The sequence below is a fragment of the Bactrocera latifrons genome, unplaced genomic scaffold, assembly GCF_001853355.1.
Source record: "Bactrocera latifrons isolate USDA-ARS-PBARC rearing strain unplaced genomic scaffold, ASM185335v1 scaffold_47, whole genome shotgun sequence".
NCBI classification, from domain to species: Eukaryota; Metazoa; Arthropoda; class Insecta; order Diptera; family Tephritidae; genus Bactrocera; species Bactrocera latifrons.
Window position 1 is genome coordinate 373,959 of NW_017537123.1, and position 20,024 is coordinate 393,982.

At 31.2% G+C, this 20,024-nt stretch overlaps 2 protein-coding genes across 23 annotated transcripts; both read left to right on the forward strand.

Annotated features, from left to right (window-relative positions):
- Positions 1-39: 39 nt before the first annotated feature.
- Positions 40-16,812, forward strand: LOC108973290. Of its 19 annotated transcripts, none has more exons than XM_018940465.1 (12): positions 40-106; positions 7,178-7,751; positions 7,915-8,022; positions 9,015-9,184; positions 9,923-10,066; positions 10,190-10,316; positions 11,131-11,151; positions 11,802-12,115; positions 14,499-14,753; positions 15,117-15,209; positions 15,676-15,831; positions 15,900-16,812. In XM_018940465.1, the coding sequence occupies exons 2-12, from the start codon at positions 7,547-7,549 to the stop codon at positions 16,035-16,037; spliced, it is 1,731 nt and encodes a 576-aa protein (XP_018796010.1). In that variant the 5' UTR covers positions 40-106; positions 7,178-7,546; the 3' UTR covers positions 16,038-16,812. The 19 variants fall into 19 exon arrangements, 17 of the variants coding, with proteins under 17 accessions (XP_018796010.1, XP_018796017.1, XP_018796007.1 ...); XM_018940462.1 differs by lacking the exon at positions 40-106 and adding an exon at positions 5,656-6,123 and having other exon boundaries at positions 7,174-7,751; XM_018940461.1 differs by lacking the exon at positions 40-106 and adding an exon at positions 5,656-6,123.
- Positions 16,813-18,684: 1,872 nt separating this feature from the next.
- LOC108973219 lies at positions 18,685-19,775 on the forward strand. 4 transcript variants are annotated; one of them, XM_018940290.1, is made up of 4 exons: positions 18,685-18,766; positions 18,986-19,250; positions 19,312-19,406; positions 19,467-19,612. In XM_018940290.1, exons 2-4 carry the CDS (start codon positions 18,994-18,996, stop codon positions 19,610-19,612), a joined length of 498 nt encoding a protein of 165 aa, XP_018795835.1. In that variant the 5' UTR covers positions 18,685-18,766; positions 18,986-18,993. The 4 variants fall into 4 exon arrangements, with proteins under 4 accessions (XP_018795835.1, XP_018795836.1, XP_018795837.1 ...); XM_018940291.1 differs by having other exon boundaries at positions 18,691-18,770; XM_018940292.1 differs by lacking the exon at positions 18,685-18,766 and adding an exon at positions 18,820-18,838.
- Positions 19,776-20,024: the final 249 nt, after the last annotated feature.

The following is a 20,024-nucleotide window of genomic DNA, read 5'->3' on the forward strand; positions in this document are numbered from 1 at the left end:
TTGGCAACCATGTTTATTAGGTGTCAATACCTACCATTATTGATTTTTATATTATTAGTAGATGTGTTAATCGCATTTTTGTAAGTGGGAAAAGTTTTTGTTAAAGGTGAACGATTTAATAAAATTATTTCATATTATTGAAAGTACATATGAATGTTTATTAACAATAGAGTTTTTATAGCGGTTAATCGCAGCAATTTCCGAGTATCAAAAAGGCGTTGGAAGTATACACATATCACTGTTCCGTACATATTTGAGTGAGAATATTGTACATCGGTTCATTAGTATATTGCATATAAAAAAAGTTATACAAAATATAAAAGATATACAAAGAAGGTTTAAGCCATACTTCAAGTAGCTTATGACATATTAAATGATATACTCTAGTAGTTTATCAAATCTGCATAGCTACTTCCGCTATTCAAACCCATAAATAAATAGATTATCAGTTGCTGTTGTTGTTGTTGTAACGGCAGAATTCTGCCGAGTTGACAGTCCTTGGCCGGATATAAATCCGGGTCCGTTCCGGTTTTCGTAGACCCGATTGTCGTGGAAACGGATTATCAGTTATCAGTTGCTATTACATATTGGTGAAATTAGAGATTCGCTTAAATGAAGACATACTAGAATTTGGTACAGGGAACTGAACAAGTGAGGAAAATCTGAGGGCTGAAATTTTTCAAAAAATCGGGGTGGTGCAGCACTTTCCCAGGTTTAATTAACATATCTCCTAAACCTCTAGAGCTGTCATCACTAAATTCACCCCTACCAACAGTGTGACAATATGAAATCGATTGATAATACCTCCCACCTCCCATAAAAAGTGTTTTCTGAAATATTAAAAGTGCGATAATTCAATAAAAGTGTCATTGGCATTAAATTTTGCAACCGGGATGGTATAAAAGGACATTATAAAAGCCCGCATCAAAATTGGACACTGGGTGTGGCAAATTCGGTGGGTAATACGGCCTACCATTCCCATGTTATATAGCGAAAATTAGCGGGATCGGACAATTGTCACGTCTCATAATAAACAGTATAATATGTCTGTATGTCAAAAATGGATTATTCAAGTATAAACTTCCCTTAGCTGATATATATGTACTTACTTAATAAGGGTATCCCAATGTGAGCGCAAGATTTACAATTGCCGCCATTTCTAAATGTCTTTACAGTTGATGAACTTATAACCTATTCTGATCATATTATTATAAAGACGCGTTGTTCTATCGGGTAACGCTCCATTTTTACTAAAAGTGCCCATACACGACACACTAGTGCTTTCGATCGGTATGTGTGCGCATGCGGTTTACTCGTGTATGGGCTTGTGTGCGTACCGATCCATGTTCGCATATAGCCTTGTGTGCGCACAAAATCTCATTTCTCTCGTGTCGCCGAACAATGGCAAGTGTTAATTAGGTAGCCTTAGCGCTGCGTACTTTAGTTTATTTAATAATTTGTTTATTATGTAAGCTTTAATAAAAAAAAAAAATAAATAAATAAATAAAAATTAGGTAGCCTGCTTTAGAGGCTTAAAAAAATCGATTTTTTTGAGGACTTTTTGGGAAGGAAAGAAATAATTTATTCAAGTGAAATTTCTAGACTTTATAGTTATATATTTGAACATCTTTCACAAATTTTTTGGATGCGAAACCTTTGATATTCTTCCTATGGGAAGCAATTGCCCGATGCATCTCGCATGTGCATTTTTCTTACGGCGAGCAGGATGCAAGTCGCCATTTCTATCAGAAACAAAAAATTCTAAGAGATTCATATTTTTTAATAACTTATTTTCTAGTTAAACTAAGAAAATTCCAAAAAAAAGTGTAAAATTTTAAACAAAATTTAAAAATTAAAAAAGGGTTTTTGGTCCAAAAGAAATTTTACTTAATGCTGTTTAAAAATATGTTCAAACATGACTTTTCTTAGTTTATTTATTAGGTTTAAATAGAAGTTAAAGATCCTAAACTTTGCCCCATATTTCATATGACGTTTAGTCGCCAAATAAGAAAAATCGTAAAAATGAAAAACTGAAAAATCGGGCGTCAAAATAATAGTTACACAATTATTTTTCAAGTAAAGCTCATGAATAAAAAGTTTTATTTAAATTGTTAAGAAAAACGCAAACGTACTTATATTTTTCAAATATTTACAAGCTTATTTATTTAAACTTCATTTAAAAAAAAGGAAAACAAACAAATGTAGATCCAAAAACATTTCATAGCTAAAATAAACTTGCTCAAAAAAATACTTTTAATAAGACAATTATTTTGGAAAAACAAATTATGATAAAACAGTTTTGTTGTATATTTAACATTACTCAGTTAATAGCCAGTATATCCACCATTATTCTGGATTACTTTATTTATTCGTTTGGGCATACTACTGATTAAAGTTTGACAGGTTTCTTTAGGTATCTCATACCAAGTTTTTTGTATGCACTCCCATAACTGGTGTTTGTTAGAGAAAGATTGACTCGCCAAAATTTTTTTTAGTTCTCCCATAGGTTTTCTACTTGATTTAAATCCGGGGATTGGCTTGGCCACTTCAAAACGTTAACATTATTATCTTAAAAATATTTTTTAACTAGTTTGAAGGTTTGTTTTGGGTCATTATCTTGCTGATATACCCAATGTAATGGTGAGTTTTCTTCAGCATAGGGTATCATGATATTTTCAAGTATTTCCTTGTACTCCGACGCTATCAGTTTGTTAGCTGTCCGGTATATAGGACCTACTCCATACCAAGAAAAACATCCCCACATCATGACGTTTCCAGCTCCATGCTTCACTGTTTTTTTTTTTTTTGTKAATCGAACGTGAAATTCCTTTACTTTTGGACGACGCACATTTATCTCACAATCGTTTCCAAACAAATTTACTTTCTTTTCATCGCTCCATAAGATGTTTCTCCACTTTTTTGTTCCCTCAGGTCCTGACCAATCTAAATGACTTCTTGCAAAATTAAACCTCATATCTAAATTTTTTTATCGCATTAATTGAACTTCCCTGGCTATACATACTGGTATGACCATAATGAAACTCGGAGAGCACTTTTGTAATATTGCCTATAAATGTTTATATAATATTGCCAAAATAGATCTTCAAACCTCCAGTATATGACTTATCCGTTTATAAAATTGAGTTTTTAATAATAACAAAATTTGTTAATTTTCAATAAAATATTTTTTTAAGAACTGGTCTTCTATGATTTTTATTTTTAAGGAGCAACAGTAATCTTCCATAATGGGACAATCCCATCAACTGTGATATTTTTCTTCCATCACTTATATACTCTGGGGAATCGGTTCTCCCGATTCCTCACTATAACTTCCAAAATTATCCGAAAATGTATCCAGAGGAATACGGAAATAGTCAAACTTGATATTCATATTTGGTTCTAAAGTCTGAAAGTTTGTCACCATATTTCTTCATATTTTGGCGGTTTACTTCTAAAATTCTAATTTCCGAAACAGCCATAACCTTGATAACATCTGTGTCATTCTCAAATACGGCATTTGAGAACCATCCAAATTTCGTTTTTCCTCTTTTGCATACTAAATTTTTGAAATTTTCTGCAACCGTTGTGAAAGCAATCTCCCCGCGTCCAAAGCTTTGACAAATTGATTTAAAATTCCTAAATGTGTATTACTTTTTAAACGCTAAGTGGGTTTTTCATTGTCTAGATAAGTTCACGTTTGAACTTTATTAACAACTTGCCCATATTAATTAGGGATCAAACGTTATATTTGTTTTCGCCAAAAAGGTGCGAGGTAAAAATTAAATTTTATTACTAAGAAGCTGACAACTGATAGAAATTTAGGATATTCAATAATTCCAAAGATTTTTTACATATGTATGTATTAGAGCGAGGGAGAGATAGTTCGAATGCAACTGAACATTTTATAATTATTTTGTTTATTTCTTTCCAATTTCAATTATATGATTTCTATGTGGCGTTTCCGATATTTTTATTATGCCATGATTTGTAATTTTCTTTCCATTGTATTCAATAATGTTTACAAATTAATCACGAAAAGATATATTCAAAAACAACGTTTACAAATTATTCAATTTTATTATCAAAATTATCGTTCTCCAATTGCAACTTTTCGAGGGCTTTTGCCATTGGTTCTCCCTACTCGCCGAATTGTTAAAAAAGATTTCGAGCGTACCTTTTCTTTACATAATGTTCCAGTGGCAATAAGACAAAGAATAGTAGTTCAGGCATGTATTGCTGAATACCGTAATTTGTCGACTCCAAGAACGTCATGAATTTCCTGATAAATAAAACTGTGCGAAGAAAATCCACAAATTATTCATGAACAATCATTATATACACCTGAACTAAATTGACAGTTTGGTGTGATTTTTAGTCTGGTGGAATCATTGCTCCGTACTTCTTTCGAAATTAAGCTGGTGACACCTTTACTGTCGATGATAACCAACTTTTTATGGCTGCAATTGGAAGAAGTTGATCGTAACAATATCTGGTTCGAACAAGACGGGGCTATATGTGCAACCCAGCACGTATAACAACCGAATTAGTTTGGAGATTCGATTATTTCAAGAAATTGTGATATTGAATGACCTCTAGGAAGTTGTGATTTAATACCATTTGACTACTTCTTGTGGGGTTATTTGAAGTCATTGGGCTTTAGCAATTAACCAAACTTTCTTCAAGCTTTAGAAGTCAATATTGATAGTGGTTTCATGACATACGACTTGATTTAATGAAAAAAGCACACTAAAATTGGGTTCATCGAATTAGTTCCTGCAAAACAAGTCGTGGAGGTTATTTGAATGAAGTTATATTCAAAACTTAATTGGGTCGATTTTACTTCACATTAAACAAATAACATTTGAATTTTCTTAACAATTAGTGTGCGTTTCTTTTAAGAAATCATATAAGTCTTATTGGAAAACCTCTTATTTATAATCTCACTAACTAATACAAATTTCTATATTAGAGTTTTCAAAAGGTGCATACATTTTTCCTAATGAATCTCATGTCATTTAGACGATTCGCTCAACTGCAATTGTGCCAAGGAACACATGACAATTCATCTTACCATCCTGGTTATTTACGTATTTCATCATCGTTATTCATACCCTAAATTTATCTATCTCAATTAGTTTTACCTGTTTGAAAGAACCGTTAGGTGAGCTTTGTGACAACATGTCGCTTTAGAATAACAATATATTAGAAAATCGAAAGCTTTCCGTGATATCAAATCACCTTTGGATCACAGATATACATACATATGTACATATTATGTAAAAAAATTGTGTCGAAATAATAAAGAAATTAGATTAAAAGTTTATATGCATATGTATGTATGTATATACATGGAAAAGTGTTATAACTTTTTCTGTCCCATGTGTGAAAATGTGCATATGTGTATATGATACGTACATCCATACTAGTATGTAGCTCAATGCTTAGTAAGTTTCTTCGATTTCTCATTGCCGAGATTAGTCAAGTGCAGTACAAATAATGTAAACAAAGGCTTTAATGTTTTCTTACATATGTCTCTACATACAAACAAAACATATTTAGAAGAGCAAAGCAGTAGTGCAAATTATTCGTACATTGAAGAAGGAAAATATGTATATTGAGTGGCAAAGTGAACAGAGGAAAATCGCGAGAGAGAATGTGTTAAGTGAAAAACTGGTACGATGTGTTTATGAAAAGGCCTCTGTGTGTATATGCGTATTCAGTTCAAACAACAAATTCTAGAGTTTGGGAAATATACAGTAGACAATGAACGACAATTTTCATAAAAATATTACTCACAGACGCGAATGCAATAGACGTCATTGACTAAAAAAAAAAGATGGATTATGCCTGGTGGAAACGATGATTGGAACATTGGTATACATATGCGAAAGTATACATGCAAACACATTTGTACAGTGAGTGCGGCTTTGATGGTGGTTGTGGTGATAGTCTAAAAGTTTTCACTTCGAAGACGAAATTTCGCCATCCAAGTAGTCTCCGAGTTCTACTTGACTAGATCGAACGTGAGCATCAACTTTAGTGTAAGGTTCCAAAAACATACAAACAATGTCTATGCATACATATCTACATGTATAAAGTGATGGAATACGTTTAAATGAAGCGGTATATTATTAAATTATGAAATGTCCATTTAAAATAAAATTTCAAATGAAACAACGATAAAATCACATTATTTATCTATTAATAATTTGATTAAGTTTAATAGTATTTGTCTTGGAATACAAATACATATATATATATATATTTATACATATACATATGAGTGTGTATGAATTTTGGCTCGTTGTGGAACAAATACCGAAAATACTGAAAATTTTAAAATTTGAAATGCTCAAGATGTGAGCTAAAAATAAATAATTACGGGCAAAATGTGTATTTAGTCACAAAACGCGTGCGGATCGCAAAATTTTATGTAATAACAAATTTAAATGAATACTACATGCATATGTACATACATACATACATTATGCATTTAAAATAAAAGTAGAAATGAAGTAAATCAAGTACACATATGTTTGTACAAGCGCGCTTATAATATGAATGAAGAAAATAACGTAAATCCTTCATGTACCATACATCAAATATAATAAATCTATACTAACGCTTTTCGTAAATACACACACCATTTACAGGTGAAAAGTGGCGTTTATATGTTAGAGCATCCTAACATTAACTTAAAGTGGACAGATTTACATATAAAGTTGTCTTCAGGGAGTTACATTTGTGCGTTTAATAATTACATCAATGCATAAACAGACTACCCGATTTGGTTTGGATTTGATAAAGTGGAAAAGGAAATGTTTTTATTAATTAATGGTGAAGTGGAATGCCATAAATTTAATATTTTTTCTAATTAATGGATTGTATACTATATCGGTTTCTCAAACACAGTTGTTATTATCAGCACCCTTATTATACTTTTTTTTTTTTTACTTTGCAACAAATATTCTAGTTGGAACACATTTATCTTATATATGCATTCATGTGCGTATTTGAAATATTATACAAGTTCTAAACTAAATCTACTACTTTTTATTGTTTACACTGTTGCAAATATGCAGTGCTCAGAAAATAGTTAACAAATTGTAACTTATTCGGGCAACCGGAAAGACATCAAATGACGAACAAATCATTAAAACGTATTTTTTTCAGATAGAAATGACAAGATAAAATTCAAAAACAAATCGATTTAATGGGACCTACTTTCATCAACCGGGTGCAACCAAAAAAAAACGAAAAACCGAAACATAAACAGAATAACTAAGCAACGAATAATAAAAATTAGTTGTAAATAAAGAAGCAAATACCCACAACAACAAATTTGAAAAACATTTAAAGCTGAATTCAGAACCACTAAAACATATGTACACACATTCATATTTGCAAAACCTGTGGAGAAATCGGAATATTTTTTATACATATATACATACATACGCATACACACAAATATATTCAGAATAGTCGGCGTTTAAGCATATAATAACTTTTTGGAGACCGAAAATATCGAAAAACCAATTAAGCAAAAATGCAACAAACGCGTTCACAGCAGAGGCAATCCAGTCATCTTTTCCAAATGCAAGATGGACTGAGTCCTAAAAAAACAGCCGTCATAATTGTGACCGTAGTTGGTTGCATTGCAATACTTTGGCCGAAGGTATTCTACCCGATGATGTTCGGTGGAAAAGTGCCCGCGAAAAGTGGAAATTTAAAGGATCAACTTGGGCCGGGAGGTGAGTAGGCCAAAAATTACCCAAATACGCAATATTTGCCAGTTTTCTTTCCATTATTTCAATTTATAATAATCGTTATATTATTTTTCAAATTTTTTCTTTTGTATGGAAAACATATATTTGTTGTAAAATTGTGCGTGCTGTGTTGTATATCAATATTCAGGTTGTTGTGATGTTGTTATTGACAGAGATAAATTTCTGAATGAAACTCCAACAGAAATCGGTCCACAATTGTACCGCAAGCAACTGAATTTATATACCGGAGAGATAAGTACGTTTTCACATGTTTACACATTTAAATAAAATTGTGTTGCTGACACTAATAAACCCTTAAAACATGCATCATTATATCGTTATTTGCATGAAATTCGGCTTAAGACCAAGAAACTTAAAACCGATCGGCCCTCCCGAAATTAGTTATTTTGTACATATTTAATCAGTTTAAATTTATGGATTACTAATATAAGTTAGTTTACGTAACCAAAATTTTTTAACATTGAGGGCCAAAAATACGTTTTATAAAAGTGTTATCCACTAACCCGCGCGTACAAGAAATCGAAAAAGATAGTGCATACTAAAGCTGTTCTAAATTGGAAATCTAGTTACGAACTTTATTCATAATAATAATACAATGACTTCATTGGTAAGCAGACGGTCATGATATCCTTAGTATAGTTTCCATGCTTTGTAGCAAACTTTAATCAATCGATTTGTATCTGCATTTACACCTTGACATTTTTCCCTTATCGGTCCAAATATCAAGAATGTTTTCATCAAACTATTATCTTCAGGCGCGCCCCTTAGGTATTGACTTTATGTAAAGTCAACAGTGTTTGATTCAATGCGTCTGGCGTAAAGGGTTTACTGCAAATATTATTTTACTATGACATCCCCCAAAGCAAATGCCAAACACTATAATGTATGCCTAGTAAAAACAAACTAACCAAATCACAGAAACATCTGATTGATAAAGTTCGTCTGTCTTAATGTAATTATCAGTTTTTTTTAGAGTTTAGGAAAATATATTTTTTCTATATACACACCCCAGAATCTTAAAAGAAGAAGTTTTATGAATACATATACATATGTTTAGAAGTTTGTACTAATTTAACTGATGAATATAGTTGATAAGTATGACTAAACCTTATTTTTGGAAAATTTATACTTTTTTTCACCTTAACGATGTTTTATTTATTTTTTCATAGCAACACTAACACAAGTTCTAAAAATGTACATTTAGTGGAAAGCACCATATAATAATAGATTCTAATCCAGGTTTACGGCAGGAGCGTCCAGCACATTTACATCCCGAATCCATCTATCAAGCGATGCGTGAACGGGGTCGGGCCATTCCCGCAACTACACCGACAGTGCCAATTTTGGAGCGCAAAGGATCAGCTAGCAATCCACCGCCACGTGTCGTTGATGGCCGCGTGAGTATAACATGTAGACGATTTAAACTGACGTCCTGACCTTTTAATCTCATAAAGCAATACTCGTAATTTCTGATACTCTTCATTTCTGAACGGTCGGATTCGAGATGTATATAAATATATGTATAGTATATTATGTATAATAATATAAATATTTCTCGATTTTGTAAGTTTCCTTCCCTTCCCTTTACCCTTTCCTTTACCACACCCTGGAATCAGTCAGAGTCCCCATTTATGTCCCACGAAATTTTTTAATTAACCAATTCGCTTTAAATGGACTGGGTATAAACATAAAACAATTTAAATTTTCATGAACAAAAGCATATATACATATATGTACATATATGCAGTAAAAGGTACATACACATGTATGTAGCGATGAATAACACGAATAACACTACCACTATAACTGTAAGGAACTCTGAGTAGAAATTAAAAAATTCACGGTCAAAATTACTCGCACACTTTTCGCTCTACCTATGACTTTCGCTTTTCTCTTTCAAGATCATTTCATACATAAATTCTGCAATTACATTACAAACACGCAGCCAAATTGAATAATAAATTGGTTCACATATGGGTTTTTGTGTTATGAATGTAACGGATATCATTAGTGTTTTAATGCTCTGGCAGTCACATCCTGAACTCTTACAGTCAATGGACCCAATACAATTATAATGAACAAATATTGTTACATACGTCCATGGATTCCAACTTGTTATACATTTTACTTTACAGCCTGGCCCTATTCCTGGAATGCGCCCACCTATGGGCGCCGGATCTATGCATCAACCGCAGGCCCGTGCTGGTAATAGTATGGGCTTCATAATGCCACTTTATACAATTGGGATAATAGTCTTCTTCGGTTACACGATTATGAAGGTAAACAAATTAATTTAGATACATCTTTTAGTCATCAAAATCTATATAGTAATCAAATTTTAAAAATTCTTGAAAACTCCAGTAAACGGCTCAGTAATTGATTTTCTTATTATTACTTTGCAGATAGTGTTCAAGCGGCCAACGCCGAATGCACCTTATGGTCCCATGTCTACCAACCCCGACTTTAGAAAAGAAGTCTTTGGTCAAGAAAATGGCAGACAAGTTGACGAAGCGAATAATTCTAAACTAGGTGAGTTAACATATCTATGTTTTGATAAGTAATTTAAACTGTGAGGTCTTGTTTCTAAATCATTGCTATCCAATCATTGAAAGAAGTATGTGTACGTGCGTAAAGAAAACCATATGTACATTCTCCCCAATATTATTGGTTCATCTAACGGGTTTTTTAGCAATGTAAAAAAGCTATATTGTGTACTTGTTTGAGTCGATCCATTCTACTTTTGTTATTGAAAATAGAAAAGATCGTAAAAACATACATATCTATATTAAACTTATATAGTAAAGATCGCACCAAAAGGGAAATACTTGTGTTTAAATATTGTTAAAGTAAACGTTACCACGAAGTCCTACCATACCAATGTGATTTTTACCAACTTATTTAATTTGATTAACAAAGCAATTACATTTTTTTGAATATGTAGCATATATGTTTGCCGTCCATCAAGCTCTTATGTTTGGATACTAATCTCAGACTCTACTTCTCTGTTTTTAAATGTTCTTTGTGATTTAATGAACTTGTAAGATGGAATGCCTTAATAAATTGAATTTTCTATGAAAAAATCGTAATTCTTAGTAAAAAAGTGTAATAGTTAATGCGACGGCATCTGTCGTTAAGTGGAACGGTTAAAGTTATAATATTTCAATTACATATTTGCATTCGTTTATGTACGTATGTAAGTATTTTTCATCGTAGGTTTATTCCATACATTATTTTAGTTTTAGAAGATATACATATATTCAAAAATATAAAAATATTTAATTTTTTTTTATTTATACTCAATCGTAACTTACTTGGTTTATCTTCATCTTAAATTATAATTCAGGGTGGCGCGATCATCAAGCAAGTAAGCAAAATTTTTCGAAGCAATGCGAGTATATCTTAATGAACATTACACATACATACCTATAAAACGTGATTACATTTTAGTTGAAAGTAATTTTTTCTAGTTTTTATCTTAATCATTTTAAAATATGTCCTACTTTTCTGACTGTGTACTTAAAAACATATTTTTACTCATGAACTATTTATTGCGAATTCTTTAGAAAGCACTGTAAAACTGATAGATATTTACTCATAACTGCAAAGGTCAGAAGACTTTTTAACTTTTCATTATTATTATTTATTCACACCAAAACCCATTAAGCTTAAGCTAATATCCCACTTTTGTTGTTGTAAAGTATTATGATGTTGTAATAACACAGATACCAACATATTTACATACCATAACTTAAGCCACCTTATTCTATTTTACAATAAAATTAAACATCGGTTACATACACAACTTATCCCGTTAACGCTTGGAAATGCATACATTTGTATTTACTTTGCGCATTTATGTACGTAGATTTTATCGTCATACCATTTTGAATTTACTCATAATTTTATTACGTAACAAAATTAAGCAATGTGTATTATAAGAAGCTAGAGTTTAAAAGTGGAGTGTGTTGTCTATTAATCCACTGAAACGAAATACCGAAACCAATAACATTCTAGGGTCCAAACCACATGAACAGATCAGCAGTGGTGGTGGCGGCGGTGTTGCAAGTGGTAGAGAGCTTTACAATGCCAGTTTGGCAACTGCCACGGCGGCATCCATTCTTTCGACGCAGCTGAAGCAACATAGTCATGGCATACCCAGCACTTTTGGTGGTGTTGACACTGGCACTAGGGGAAGCTTGGCTGCCGGATACAGCAAGGAAACTGAACAATTGATGGAAATCGAGAAATTGCGTAAAAAACTTGAGGATACCGAAAAGGCGATGGCAAAATTGATCGCAGAAATGAACTCAGACCAATACGAAGCTAAGGTTAGATAGACGCTCCCCAAAACATATACATACATACACTCATTTATTGTAAACTGTAGACGTTTTCATAAGCAAAGTTCATTAATACAAACATATAGTACATACTTATCAATGAACAAGCGGTTCAAGTCAAATTGCATTATAATCTTCAATTTATTGATCTGCTAGGAACAGATTTAGTGCAATAAATATACGCTGAAGTTGGTATCTTTCGTCAAAATAAATGTTTAAGATTTAATTACAGGATTTGCAATCTTCTATATTTATGCACATACACATATACATAAATACGTATATATAATATGAATGTGTTACTGAAAAGGAGAAAAATATCCATTGATCTCTCACATAAACAAAATTTCACAATATTTCCACCTGCTGTACTTATGTATGTACATAAATGTGATAAACAAAGAAATTTTACGCAAATTCCACAAAAAAGTATTATGTTATATTTAAGGTTAAGTGCGTCGATAATTCTATTTACCAGAATTATCGACTTTATTTCAATAGATAGTTCGTTACTATAGCAGAAAAAGAATATTTCGACGGGTTATGTTAGGGCTTTAATGTCATTAACGGAATTAGTTTACATTTAGTATACATTTTATATATTATAGTACAGTTGTAAAACAAAAAAAAAAAAAAACAACTTCAGCAAGTATTTGGCCAAGTGTTTGCAAATTCATTTTAGTTTTCATTTTTTAAGTACATTTTTAAGAAATTAAGTTTTTATAAATGTTATCTAAATATCAAAGTTAATTGAAACAATAATTTGTAGCTTTCTGTGTTCATAATAGACTTAATTAAAAACATGTTTTATTATATTATTTTTATTCATATGTTCATTTGAAGATGATCGCCATACAATTTATAAAGAGTAAAATGAATTAGATTATTCACAACGAATCAAATTAAGAACGAAAATCATCTAAGATTCAGCTCTAACGCCAACACAACACCAACCTAAGTACTAGCAAATAGATATTTGTAAATTGTTTGTCTAATGCATAAATTCTACAATTAAATTTCAAATTGCCTGCGACGCAACCCGTTGGTCCCAAAATTGTGCAACACCTACTGAATCAATCAAGAAATAATTAACAAAGAAAATAATCCACTTACATGTTGGACGAAAATCAGTTGAAATTTATAGCAGAGTTTGCGTTTCTATAGTGCTAAGTGGCACTTTGCCGCTCTCCCTCGAATGTTTTATCTTGCGGCCCCTCATTGGTGTACGAGTACGATGAAGTTGTGCGTCCTATACCCAAACTTCTCTTGAACCCTAGGCATGCCATACAGCTTAAATTTTTTATGTAAATGCATGTTTCCATAAACACTACTAACATCTAAATTTTTAAAAATATATATCGTAATTTCAATCATTCGTAATTAGTTTCAGAAAAGTATTTATAAAATCTAATTTGGTAAAGGAACCAATCAAGAAGAGGACATATTTTAAATGATTTTTTGTATTACTTACATGTGATATGTTTTCGAAATTATTCCATAACTAAGTTACTGTGATATACTTCTGTCTCTATACCATATTTCGGCTATTACCGGCGAAAAATCTCATCTCTTCTCACCAGGAATCATTCAAAATTGTTATTTCTTTCAGTCATATTACTTCATTATTCACTTTCAACACATATACATAGGTATAAGTACATTTATAAAATGTTCTCTTCAGCAAAAATTAAATACCAATCCTTTCTTTTTCATTATTCTTTCCATATTGTACACGTGTTCGAACTCTGTTAAAAAATAAAACCATAAAAATTCGACAAAATTGAAATCAATGCACTACTCAAACAAAAACACATATACACGTGAAAAAACGAGTAGTTGTAACAGCAATTCAAGGTTTAATTGATGCTGCCGATGAGCAAATAAAATTACGAGAGAATAATGCGACTTCAGATACACCTAAGGTTAGCCCCGTTCACATGTGTAAATTTATTTAATGACCGTTTTCGCTAAATTCGTACTCAAAGTACCTGCTACGAATATCAAAATCTACTTATATTTACTCTAACCAATTGTTTTGAAGCTCAAAATCATTTCTTAATTATCTTTAATATTATTTAAGTTGTTCTTACTGCCATACTAACTGTTTAATTTTGAATGCCTGATTGTGTTGGTCATTTATTTATTACACATTTTGTGTTTTCAATATAATTTACTTAAATGGATTATAGCATGTTCTTCACTAAGCATTAAACCATATATGGTACATATAAATTTTCATATAAAATATAGCTAAATAACCGCTGCATTTTTATTAGTTTTGTTGAAATTATCTGAGTCTTTTAAAATACAAAATCTATAAGCAAATATTGAATATAAGCTTTAACATTTTTACATATCTTAATAAACTCAGAAATCAAGCGAAAATCCGACATCGAACTTTGGAGACATTTCCAATGGGCATACGAAATCTGAGCAGGAAGATGAGCATGGAGATTATAAAGATACACACGAGCGAAATCTGACGAATAGTGAAACTCCCTCGAATGTAGATAGAGAACATAAACATGAAGTGCAGAGTCCTATGAGTAAAACCACAGGCGATGCTGAACAAAAAAACATCCAACAACGAATGAAAAGGGAAGGCAGTGCTGATCGATCAGTGGCGGTAAGTATTTGATTATAAACTTTAAAAACAAACCAACATGTTTTGAAACTACTGAATTGTTCATATACATAACAATTATACATGTATTATGTATGCATGCAAAATTTACAAAGGCTTTATAGAAAGGAAATTGATATTTGGCACATTTTGATTACCGCGTGTTTGCAAGAGCCTCAAATTATAAATACGCATTAAATAAGTGTTACAGAGACTTTTAAGTCGAAAAAATCAATAAAAAACAACTAACAGCTATTTGTTGAAAAGTTAGATCTAAACGTTAGTTAGCTTTCATAGTCATTTTGAAAAGAAATTTCCATAATTTTTATATTTTGTAATATCTTCTAATCTTTCAATATTGTTTAGGTTCTTGGAATGGAGGTGACAGCATGTTGTGAGGGTGGCCAAAAGTGGACAGGCCGCCCTCCAACACCTGTTTTCTTTTCGCACCATGAATATGTAAGTGCACCAGGCTATGCGAATGCAATTACAAATCTGCTCGTATTGAATCTCCCGAGTCATCATAAATATTGCACAACTCTTCAAATTACCCGATATCCATTTAATTGAATGGTTCTTGTTTATGGTTCACTCATTTAATTATAAGAATCTATCTTAATTCAACACAAAACCCAGTGTTCATTTTAAGGGGTTAAGCCAGCCTAAAATCCTCAATATTTTAAGGTTAAGGAAAAAGATTTTTCATAAAATGCAGGCCTCGCTAAAACTGGCTTAGCTCCTTAAGCTGTTTATCGATTTTTGCTATTATTATTTTAAAAACATTTCAACTTCAGATAAAAAATTAAGTCATGGCATGCATATGATTAACACATATTCGAGTTTTTGCTTTTAAATGATGATTAAAATAGTGTTAAAATTTTTATTAATTGTAATAATCTAACTTCTTTCTGTTCAAATTGTTTAGTCCAATGATAATAACGAAAGTCAGGCGCCTGAACCAAAATTCATCTATTTAGAAGGTGCTTTGGCGCACGAGTCACAAATATTGGTTGCCAATTCGGAAATAAATACTGAGGAAGTTTATGACAAAAAGCTCAATGGGTCACCAGAGGAGCCAGCGGTAAATAGTTGAAAAAGATTAGTGTAAAGGACCATTTAATTATACTTTTATTTTGATGTATTCTTTAGGTGGTGTTGAGTAGTAAGATGACATTATCGCTAATCAATTTGGATACAAGTCATGAAAATAATTATGTGGAAAATCAACCGGAAATCGAAAGTCCCCTGGCGGATGATATCGAAATAATTGGTGCTGACGAAAAATAGAAATTTTTTCAGAAAGTAAATATGTACTTTACTAAAATCAATTGACAAAATAAATAAATTGAATTTCGGTCAAAACTTCTTCAAATGGCATGAACGAAGATCTTCTCAATGATTCGCAAATATACTCAGCAATTAATAAGAGAATCATATACATTAATAATTGATAAATTTCCATAATATTATGGTAATCTCTATGAATGAATTGTACGTTTATAGTATTTTCTAAGTCGTATCGATTTAGCGTTTTTATGAACTTTGAACTGAAATGTTTAACCAAGATCAAGAAGTTTACGTCATGCATAAATATTGCTAGACTCTGATTATATTTGTTAAGTGTATATTTGTCGTAAACAAAAATAAAATCATGTACTTCCGTTGTATGGAAATTCTTTTAATACTAATTTCAATTTCCATATTCGTTATATTTCTTTATCTATTAAAATCTAACGCTTTTCTTGTTTATCCACTTTTGCTCGTATTCTTAGTACATAAATGTGTACATGTGTGCTCAAAATATTTAGTATGCCAAAAGATCAAAATTAATAAAACTGTTACATTGATGCTCACATATCCTAAACTAAAATAGTTAGAAAATATGTTCATTATAATTGCTTATTTAAAAAATTTATACATACATATGTATGTAACAACATAAATTCATTTAGGCAGTGATTTGTTAAGAGTACTTACATATGTATGTATGTATGTATGTATGTATATACAATTATTTGTAAAAGACCCCAAATTGAAATAGAATACAATTAGTAAAATAAAAATAATATTTATTTTATTTTGCAAGAAGATCAAAACGTAGGTAAATAAAATTCTTCAGATAAAAGCTTTTTTACAAATTTAGATCGAGTTGACGAAAGTTGCAATTAAAAATAAAATCTCTGCTATTTTGCTTATATATTTTTCAACTCGTCTCGTCATCCAATATGCATATATATGTAAATATAGCCCGTTAGGTGAACAAAACTATTATACTCTGTAACAACATATTGCAATGCTATAAACATATACTACAATTGGTAGTTATTAGATCAGCGCTTTTACTCAAAGAAGGGAAAATATTAATTTCATTAAAAACGTGTTCAACTTTCCATTGAGTAAGAAACGGCAGAGGCCCAATAGTGAAATTTGTCACATTTCAAAAGCAAATCAATGCATTATGATGCCATTTTCGATTCACGATCAGCATCGTCAAAGACATATATAATATCCAGAACGAAGTAGCGCAAGGTTCACTAGTAAGGAGTCAATGAAAGTATTAATAGTGAATGATTTTCAGTATTGCAATTAAGCTATATGCACTCGTTAGGAAAGTCAACTTGATATATTGTATATAACAGAGGCATCCAAAAGCTCTCATACTAATCTCTCATCTTCAAATAAAAATGAATAAAATAAATTATTAATAGAAATTTTTGTATATTTGGAAAATCCTTATATATTTAACCAAAAAATTAGTTTATTATTAACTACGTCAAAATATAACAGAATGAAATTAAAAGCAATATTGGAAAAATGACGACGGATTGTCAATGCGTAATCTACGTAAAGCATTTGGTAGACCAACTCTCAACTTTTTGCATACGGCAATGTATTCAAATGATATTTGACAACTTGATGTGTGGAATACAATGCTCGCGAAGACTGCAAACGACAGCTGTCAAATAATAAAATACACACGTTCTTATCGACGGACCTATTTTGACAGCTGCCCGACTACACGACTGTAGACCGACGTTTGTCGTTGTCGTTCTCGCTAACGCATACGTGCCTTTAAAAGCAATATTTTCTTTGTTTTAATGAAAAAAACATCGTATTTCCCGAAATTAAAAATTCACTTTTACACTTAACGCGACTTTAGATGTTAAAAATATATATTTTATCAGTTATATACACGTATTTATTGATGTTGTTTAGTTAATGAATAAGAGAAATTGGTTTTTGTTATTTTTATAAAAATATGAAAAACTTCACAATCACTTGACTTCAACGAAAATAGGAATGTTATGTTCGAGATTCTGGCATCGCTGTTGTAAAAATTCACTCGCGTTCGCAATAAAATAACCCTGGTCGGTCCAAAACCCCGGTGTTCGTAATTCTTCAGCGTCCTACTTCTTCTTCTTTCTGCAATAATAATGAGTTATAAATTTTCCTATTACATATTTCTCAATTCTTTTTCAGAATCGAATATTGAGAATATCGATATATTAATTTCTTTTTATTTTTCTAATTATTATTATTTTTCTATTAAGTATCTCTTTTTTATAAATTCTTGTTTAGTCTCGAATATCAAGAGTATCGACGATATTTTGAAACCGATCACTAGTGCCTAATTGAATTTCGAACAGTGGTGCCATTTATAGCATAAATATCGTGCAAAATCGTAATATTTTTTACTGTTTTTAATGCAAAAAAATATATATTCGTAAATTGGAATTGAAAACACGAATTTTAAGACATTTCCCGTGAAAATTGGTAAACGTTTTCGGAAAAGCCGCTCTCCTGAACATTTACCCTAATTTTGAAAGTTCAACAATATACTTAAGTATTATATTATTCTTTTATAATATTTTATTTCATTAATTATTTATAAAACATATTAAAATAAATCTTTCAAATATGTGGCCACACTCCTCTCCAGTTAATAACATCTGATTGGTTGTCAAAATATTCTTTGTAGGGCTACAACTCTTTTCGAAAGAAAATTACGTAAAATTGTGAGTAAGTTGTGTTTAAAAATCAGAATATAAATTTAAAAAATGTAGTCCAAAATATCTACATTAATGCAAGTATAAAAACATTGTCCTTTCCTTTAAATGGCATGGTTTTATGTTTTAAAAAGACTTATTTCAAACCATAATGTGTATCCAATTATTCCAAGAATTATTATAATTCATATTCAATATAAATATATCCTTTTTATACATTTTTTGAAGCATTTACAATGTCGATACTGAAATCACAATATTACGATCATCCTGATGGACAGGATGCATTTGGAAAAATAGTGGCCACAAATAAATATGCCATTGGCACCGGACTTGTATGGTCAACTTTCGATGTATTAATGTTATCCAAACCACAAGGATACCTACCAACATTAGCACGATTTGCATACAACACAGGTCCAATGATGGGCATGGCAACTGCGTTCACATTGTCAACTTTGGTTGCGACGAATATACGCGGCAAGGATGACAAGTAATAACAGACCGCTTAAATTAAACTAATACGCCAAATATAAACATACTTTGAATTTCAGATTGAATTATGTGATTGGCGGTTTCGCCGCTGGTGCTGTGTACGGTGCATGGAGACGGAATCATGTTGCCGGCCTCGTTGCTGGTCTGTTTCTTGGTAAGTAAATGAATATGTTTTGAAATTTTTTTAAAACGCATACATATTTTTTGTATAAAGGTATAGCAGGTGCTGTGAAAAAACTATCAAAGGAAGAAGGATGGGAGTTTTTTCCACCAATCAAACATCAACAAGGTTCTTTAAATGGTGTTCTTCATGACTTTACTCTGATGAAAGACCCTGCAAAACGTACCGCTGAGAATTAAAAATAATGATGTATGCTAAAGAAAAACAAACGAAAAACGTGTACTTTTAAATATTGTAAAAATTACACAACTAGGTGTATTAAGAGAAGCAAATTAGAAATTAATACAATTACAATGCCTTGCTATTGTACCGAATGCTTACATAAATCTTTATATTTGAAGTCTCGATTAGTTTTATTTCTTTTTTATATGGTTCACATAATGTGTTAAAATAATTTGGTGAATTCATTTCGTTTTAAGTTCGGAACTGAACGAAATAAACTATAACTCTTGCACTAATTGCACAGCACGATTTCCAGTTTATAATGGTATACGAAATCCACTCTTACCCTTGTAAATTGCCTAATCACAACAAATTATAGTTAAAAACGTTCATTTTTACTGCCTTTCTTACATTATTAATGTAACTCCT

What these genes read in the sequence shown, in the direction of transcription:
- LOC108973290 (XM_018940465.1), top strand. Translation starts at nt 7,547, where the DNA reads ATGCAACAAACGCGTTCACAGCAGAGGCAATCCAGTCATCTTTTCCAA. An exon ending in TTTATATACCGGAGAGATAA is followed by an intron (nt 8,023 to 9,014) that starts GTACGTTTTCAC and finishes ATATAATAATAG; the next exon opens with ATTCTAATCCAGGTTTACGG. An exon ending in TCGGTTACACGATTATGAAG is followed by an intron (nt 10,067 to 10,189) that starts GTAAACAAATTA and finishes ATTACTTTGCAG; the next exon opens with ATAGTGTTCAAGCGGCCAAC.
- LOC108973219 (XM_018940290.1), top strand. Translation starts at nt 18,994, where the DNA reads ATGTCGATACTGAAATCACAATATTACGATCATCCTGATGGACAGGAT. An exon ending in ATACGCGGCAAGGATGACAA is followed by an intron (nt 19,251 to 19,311) that starts GTAATAACAGAC and finishes TTTGAATTTCAG; the next exon opens with ATTGAATTATGTGATTGGCG. An exon ending in CGTTGCTGGTCTGTTTCTTG is followed by an intron (nt 19,407 to 19,466) that starts GTAAGTAAATGA and finishes TTTTGTATAAAG; the next exon opens with GTATAGCAGGTGCTGTGAAA.